The sequence below is a fragment of the Engraulis encrasicolus genome, chromosome 13 (genome assembly GCF_034702125.1).
Source record: "Engraulis encrasicolus isolate BLACKSEA-1 chromosome 13, IST_EnEncr_1.0, whole genome shotgun sequence".
NCBI classification, from domain to species: Eukaryota; Metazoa; Chordata; class Actinopteri; order Clupeiformes; family Engraulidae; genus Engraulis; species Engraulis encrasicolus.
In genome coordinates this window covers 31,217,346-31,224,845 of record NC_085869.1, presented here as the reverse complement: position 1 = coordinate 31,224,845, position 7,500 = coordinate 31,217,346, and the positions used below count along the sequence as shown (strand labels likewise).

General features: G+C 45.6%; 1 protein-coding gene across 1 annotated transcript in view; it reads left to right on the top strand.

Moving 5' to 3' along the window:
* nab1b (NGFI-A binding protein 1b (EGR1 binding protein 1)) overlaps window positions 1-7,500 on the top strand; it is a 42,724-nt gene that overhangs the window by 9,888 nt on the left and 25,336 nt on the right. Inside the window, exons 2-4 of the mRNA XM_063213688.1 lie at window positions 1,595-1,695; window positions 2,141-2,887; window positions 3,214-3,347. Coding sequence (XP_063069758.1) covers window positions 1,597-1,695; window positions 2,141-2,887; window positions 3,214-3,347 — 980 coding nt within the window. The 5' untranslated portion in view covers window positions 1,595-1,596. The remainder of the gene's footprint in view (window positions 1-1,594; window positions 1,696-2,140; window positions 2,888-3,213; window positions 3,348-7,500) is intronic.

The following is a 7,500-nucleotide window of genomic DNA, read 5'->3' as shown; positions in this document are numbered from 1 at the left end:
TGTTTTCTCTCTCTCTCACTCTCTCTCTCTCTCTCTCTCTCTCTCTCTCTCTCTCCCTCTCACTGTCTGTCTGTCTGAGTGAGATTGAAACAATCATGTTGGGCGAAAATAGGCAGAATCAATTTGTGGTGCTCTGTGTTCATTATGAACTGTATGGGAAACACTACATGGACCAGAGTGATCAGACTGAAATTGAGATTGATCAGTGTGAGATTCTTTTGCTTTTGATTGAGACTTGTGGGCTCTTTCAGTACTCTGAATGAGCCTGAACCATAGACAGGGTTGTGCACAGGTACACTTATGGATTCTGGATACATGTACTTCTTTTAATTCTTGACTTTAAATCCTCATGGTCTATCCTAATACAGTAATGGTGGTGTCCTCTTTTTCTGTCATCCTCAATTCCTTTCACCCCCCCTTCCCAATATTGAAGGATCAAAAGCATTATCACAATTATAAGATTTTGAGAGATCAGTCTTATACGTAGAGTATCATATATCCCTCTCTGTGTCTTCTTTCGCTGTCACCCTCCTCTCCTTGCATCTCACACCCAATCTCCGGGAACTATGCTGGAGTGATGCTTATTGAAATGAGTCATCTGTATATTAGGCCTATATATTCTTTATTTTATTTAAAACAAGGCTCTTCCGCTCCCCTCAGGCTCCAGTGTGCTTCCGTCTCATGGCCTGTATGCCTCAAGGGCATGATGGCAGTCGCAGTGAATCTATGTGTCGTGCCTCCTATTCTATTCTTTTCTTTTCTTTTTTTTCTTGTTTTTTTTTCCTTTCCGACTTGGCATCCTGACTCTCTTACTCTGTCTCTCTCTCTCTCTCTCTCTCCTTCTCTTGTTCTTCACTGACTCAGCTAAAAGTTTTACTCTCCTGTGTTCCTTCCTGCTCCTTCAGCTCCGCATGTGTGATACAGTGCTGTTGTTGTTCCTCCCTCCTCCCCCGCTTTATGCCTTGAGTTTTTATTTTATTTTTTATGTATGCCACTGTCGCTGTTTAGTTGTTCCTCTACCTCCTTATGCCTCATGCCATGTATGGGCCATCAACAGCAGTCCTTATAGGACTTCCCTGAGTGCTGTTGTGTCAGCTCCAGGGTCGGATCAAGAAGGCCTGGGGAACCTAGGCTACAGGTTGCTGTAGGCCCCTGCGGAAGAGAAATTTTGTAACCAAATGACATAGACCAGTGTTTCTCAACCTTTTTTAGGCGAGGCACCCTCTCAATTCATGAAAAATTTCGAGGCACCCCAAACCAACAAGCCGTAACATGGCACCGCATCCGATACCACACAAGCTTAGAAAAGTAATACATTTGGAGACATCACACGACCTACGTTCGAAGCTTCAGCTGACTGGGGCGACCTATATTTCCTTTATTGTGTGTAAATGGCAGATGAAAGATTCCACTGACTAACATTAACTTATCAATTTAGACAAATATGTATTATTACATAATTTATTTATCAGCCACGTTTCCGCGGCACCCCTGAGGGAGGCCTGCGGCACCCCTGAGGGAGGCCTGCGGCACCCCAGGGTGCCCCAGCACCCATGTTGAGAAACACTGACATAGACTACCTTTCTCCATCCAGGTATGGCAGCCACATTGCCCCGGACCCTTGGGGAGCTGCAGCTATACCGTATTCTCCAGAGGTCCAACCTGCTCTGCTACTACGACGCCTTCATACAACAGGTGAGACTGAATGGCTGTCATGATCTACATAATACTGCTATTATATGGTCCAACTTAATCTCCTCCTTGTGTTTCGCAATGTTATTGCATTTCCATGCATGTTCATGCATAATTGTGCATTCATGGGCACCCATGGCCTAATGGTTCAGGAGATGGACTTTAGATCAAAGGGTTGTGGGTTCAAATCCCAACCTTCCACTCCTTACCACACTCCATGGCTGAGGTGGCCTTGAGCAAAGCACCTAGCCCCACACTGCTGCAGGGACTGTAGCCAATACCCTCTAAATATCTGCAAGTCACTTTGGATAAAAGCGTTAGCTAAGTGTAATGTGATGTAATGTCATGTAATTCTGTTAAGTTGTGAAAAACACTTGAATATGAATCTGAAACGGCACCGTTCTTATCTGTATCTTGTATGCCCGCAATGATGTCTGCCATCCCCCAGGGCGGCGACGATGTGCAGCAGCTGTGCGAGGCCGGTGAGGAAGAGTTCCTGGAGATCATGGCCCTGGTAGGCATGGCCAGCAAGCCCCTGCACGTACGGCGCCTACAGAAAGCCCTCCGGGACTGGGTCACCAACCCAGCGCTCTTCAACCAGCCCCTGGCTAGCCTCCCAGTTTGTAGCATTCCCGTATATAAGTTACCAGAGGGATCGCCCAGCCCGCTCCTTCCACGCGGAGAGCCAGCGATAAAGACACCTAAGTGTGGCACAGCAGCTTGTGGGGAGGGTGGCGGAGGAGGCGCCGGAGGAGGAGGTGGTAAAGGAGGACATGAGGCGGGTAACGGAAGTTCAGCCGGTGCTACAGCGTCTCCCTTACACAGCGGTGGCGAGCCCCGATTCTGGGCCGGTCACCTGGGCGGACACGGAGGTGGAGAGAGCGAGCACAGCCTGTCACCGGCCGAGCTGGGGTCCCCGTCGTCCCCGCGCGACGGCCTGGAGGCGTTAGATGTCGCCGCGGTGCAGTCTGTGACGGAGTGCGTGGAGAGGATGGCGACTGGGCTGACACGGAGCGACCCCGCGGAGGTCAAGGAGCAGCTGAAGGGGAACAAGAAGCTGGGCAAGATGATCGGACACATCTTCGACATGAGCGAGGAGGACCCCAGGAGAGAGGAGGAGATACGCAAGTACAGCGCCATCTACGGGCGGTTTGATTCCAAGAGGAAGGATGGCAAGCACCTGACACTTCATGAGGTGAGGCACGGTTATTACAGTTACGTTGTACTTACTTACACACTTATAAGCAGATTAAAAAATAAAACATGGACATAGATATGTTTTTTCCCCTTCTAAGCATGATATTTAGCGAAAGTGAATTTGTTGTACACATGCAAAAACGAATACCAAGCGTGAAATATTACACTATCACGTCACACACCACAAATTTTTCCTTTCCTAAAATGTACCTGATGAAGGTCTAGGACAGAAACGTTGCGCATGAATGAAAGCAGTGCAGTGGTCAGTGTGTAGGAGTTATTTTCCTGTAATTTTAACAGCTCTTCCCTTCCTCCCTGGCGTAGCTAACAGTGAACGAGGCAGCAGCCCAGCTCTGTATGAAGGACGTAGCCCTGCTGACACGACGAGACGAGCTCTTCGGCATGGCACGCCAGATCTCCAGAGAGGTCACCTACAAGTACACCTACAGGACCAGCAAGTAAGTTTCCCAGTCATGTGCTCAACTGCTTTATACAGTAGACTTACAGACCCAAAATTGTAGTTTAGAAGAACAAGGGAACACTCAACTAGTTATCAGTGGGCAAGTTTAACATGGTCACAATAAACGGCTAAAATTGATTCTGTCATAATACGTTATTGCTGTTGACTTCGGTAATTAGGTAATTAGTTAATCAGTTGCAGCTTTTCCCCTCATATCTATGACATTAAACTTAAATTTCAAAGCTAGTGATTGGTTACTTAATGATTCGAGAATGACAGAAACGCTATTAAGGTGTTCACATGTCTTCAGGAAATCAGGTTATTTGGCAAAATCCTACCTCTCACAATCAATTTTCTAAACAGATGAAGAATATTGGTTCTCATTCCATGTACATGTACATGATTTTAATAACCAGACAACTCCAAAAACCTGATCACAATTGTTTTTTTATGTGCATGTAAACATGCCCAATATGTTAACTGGTTAACAATCAGTAGAAAAGTAGAAATAATTGTTGGACGAAAATACTATTTTCTGCAAAGCCTGTCTTATGGTAATGGTTGGATTTAGGCCAAGTGAACTCTCGGTTTATCACAACAGTTAAGAAGTGTAGTTGCTTCGCTCTCTCACAAGTAACCTAAGCCAAGTTGTCCCATGCCATGGCGTACCAAAACACCCTTAGACTGGTCTCTGTCATAGCAAAACTACAATGCACATTGAAATCGAGACAAGCACACGTTCTCAGGCTCGACACGTGCCATTGTCATCACTGTAAAGTTGTGAACTAGCGTATACTGTACTGTATACTATATATTTAGTCAGACACCAAGGCATGCCTTCAGAAGTGTGAAGTCAGGTCATTCATCTCTGGCATCGCAAGGAAACTTTGCATTCACTCAAAACAGAAACTGTTTCACACATATGATGTGCTTGTCACGTAAATGTACGTTAGCCGAAACAAGTCACAGCGAAACTGTACATTTAGTCAAAAAGAAACATTTGATGCAGACATGTGACGTTCATCTTCAAAAGAACATTTCCCCACCCTGCTTGTGATACAGTAAAACATCAGCTCAATATCATGTGTGGCCCTGCCCTCACCCCCATTATGAAGTTCACAGGCTAATGAGGCTTGTATTTGTGTCAACTCAGAAATCAAAGTCTCAAGTTGAATTAACCTACAAACTTAAGGTAGCAGGGCCACTTACTTTTTTGAAGTTTAACTGGCTTGCAGTGTTTTACACTGTGTACGTTAGGCTTCTCAGCAAAAAAAACAGCTTGATATCATGTTTTTAAATACCTGTGGACTGCATGTAAAGTCATTGAAGATTAACGTTAATACTTTAATTTTAATAATATGTAAAAGGAAATGGGACGGATCTCAAGGCCAATCAGCCGTGTCCTGTACATAGAATTGGACGGAGATTTTGAGAGTAAGAGATGTTGATGGAGATAGAGAGGTGAGAGCGGTGGAAACAGACAGAAGGAGCCAGATGTCACATTGGTATTGTCACGCTGCCTCGGCTGCAATAGGGATGACTGTTTTCGAAAGAGCCACTTCCGAATCCGTGTGAAACTGAGAGCATTGTGTTGTAAGATGAGCGGATACGATACAATTGTAAAATTAGCCACTCGTCATGTGAAGACCTCAATTGAGCGCGTCTATGCAGTCTAGATGGAGTGTCTGTATGTGAATTAGCCCTCTGATGAGAGAAGACGACCCTTTACAAAGGGTACTACTTCTTACATTATTTGACATGAGTTATTATAGTGAAGTTTTGGTACTCCCTTGTTTGAAACGGTCTATTGGGTTTTAGCACTGTTGCTCCCTGTGCAGGGTGATAATTGAACTATGTAGCCCAGTGTTAGCTGTTGGGCCCAAAATACTGTGCGAAGGGAAGCGAGGAGAGTGGCTGTGTCTTTCTCTCTGGCTCTCCCTCTCTTTGTTTCTTATTTCCCCTCTATCTTTGTTTTCCTTCTGTCTCTCTGTTATTGTGATTTCTTATTTTCTTGTACTCTCTCTTTTTTTCAAGTTTTTGTTTTGTTTTTGTGTGTATCTCTCTCCTCCCCCGGTTATATCCATCCCTCTCTTTCCCTCTGATTCTCTCTTTCCCCTGCCCACTCTCTTCCTCTTTTTCTTCCATCTCTTCCTCCCTTCTTCCTCCCTCTCTCCCTCATTTTCTCTCCCTCTTTCCTCCTCCGTCAGTGTCTCTCTCCCCTCCCTCAACACTCTTTCCCTCTCTCTTTGTCACCTCTCTCTCCCTCTCACTTCCCTCCCTCTCTGCATTTCCTCTTCCATCCCTCTCTTACTTCTCACTCTCTCTCTCTCTTTCTCTCTGTAGCTCCCCATCTCTCTACCGCCCCTTCTCTCTCTCTCTCTCTCTCTCTCTCTCTCTCTCTCTCTCTCTCTCTCTCTCTCTCTCTCTCTCTCTCTCTCTCTCTCTCTCTCTCTCTCTCTCTCTCTCTCTCTCCCTCTCCTTCTCTCTCTCTGCCTCCCCCTCTCTCCCTGCGTCTCTCTGTCTCTCTGCCTCCTTCTCTCTCTCTGCCTCACTCTCTCCCGCCGTCTCTCTCTCTACCCCCCTCTCTCTCCTTCTCTCCCTCTCCTCCTCCCTCTCCTCCCTCTCTCCCTCCGTCTCTTCCCGTGTGTGTGTGGGGAGTAATGAGCTTGTGGCTGTGGAGGCATCCTCTGCCCTCCCACTCCTCAGGATCACATAGACAGGCTTGAGTGCAACTCCTCAAATTGGCTCTGTGAAGTACAGGAAGAAACAGAAACAGGGGCGAGAGAGGGGGAGGGAGGGAGAACGAGAAAGAGAGAGAGAGAGAGAGAGAGAGAGAGAGAGAGAGAGAGAGAGAGAGAGAAGAGAAAGAGAGAGAAAAGAGAAAGAGAGAAGGAGAAGGAAAAGAGAGAGATGGAGAAAAAGAAGATGATGAAGAAGAAAGAGTGGGGGAAGAGAGACAGATAGAGAAGTGAAAGAAGAGCGAGAGATGATGAAGGAGTAGGAGGAGGAGAGTATGAAGAGGTGGATAAGAAGAAGAAGAAGAAGAAGAAAAAAAAGTCCTGCTTCTTGCAGGTGTTTCCTGGATTAGCAGGTTGGCAGGCCCTGAGGATGGAAAATTCCACTTTGGTATTTGTTCACCTGAGCGAAAGGTGGCCTATCGCAGGCACAGGCACACCCACCCCACCGCCAAGATTCTATCAGCTCCGCAGACACATTCCCTCACTCTCCTGGCTGCTGTGCTGACTGCTGGCCAGAAATCTACCGCTTTGGCTGTTTCATTGTGGCCCTTGAATTTTTTTAGCCAAATATGAAAATATGGAAATAAAATAACAATGAATATTCTTTATAGACATGCTCTCTCTCTCTCCTGGTTTGCAAGTAAGTTTCCCAGTCATGCTCACTTGCTTTATACAGTAGACTTACAGACCCAAAATTGTAGTTTAGAAGAACAAGGGAACACTCAACTAGTTATCAGTGGGCAAGTTTAACATGGTCACAATAAACGGCTAACTGGCAATAATACGTTGTTGGTGTTGACTTGCATTCAGAAATCTGTAATGAACCGGGTCAGTAGCAGGCTTTCCCCTCATAGCCTATCTGTGATCACGTTTTTTGGCAAAATCCTACCTCTGTTAATTGATTTTCTAAACAGATGAAAAATATCGGTTTCTATTCCATTTACTAGGGCATTTTAACACCTCCAAAAAACCTGATCACAATTGTCTTTTTCTATATGCTTGTAAACCCCTAGACTGGTCTCTGTCGTAGTGAAACCATATTGCACATTGAATTCGAGACAAAGACTCGGCACGTGCCACTGGCATCATTGTAGACTAGTGTTACAGCCAAAGTATACTGTATATTTAGTCAGACACCAAGGCATGCTTTCAGAAGTGTGACGTGAGGTCATTCATGTCTGGCATTGCAAGGACACTTTGCATTCACTCAAAACATAAAAACTGTTTCACACATGTGACGTTCTTGTCATGTTTACGTTAGCTGAAACAAGTCACAGCGAAACTGTTCATTAGTCAGACAGAAAGATGTGATGCAGACATGTGACGTTCATCTTCAAATACACCATTTCCCCACCCTGCTTGTGATACAGTAAGACACCAGCTCAATATCATGTGTGGCCTTGTCCCCTTTGG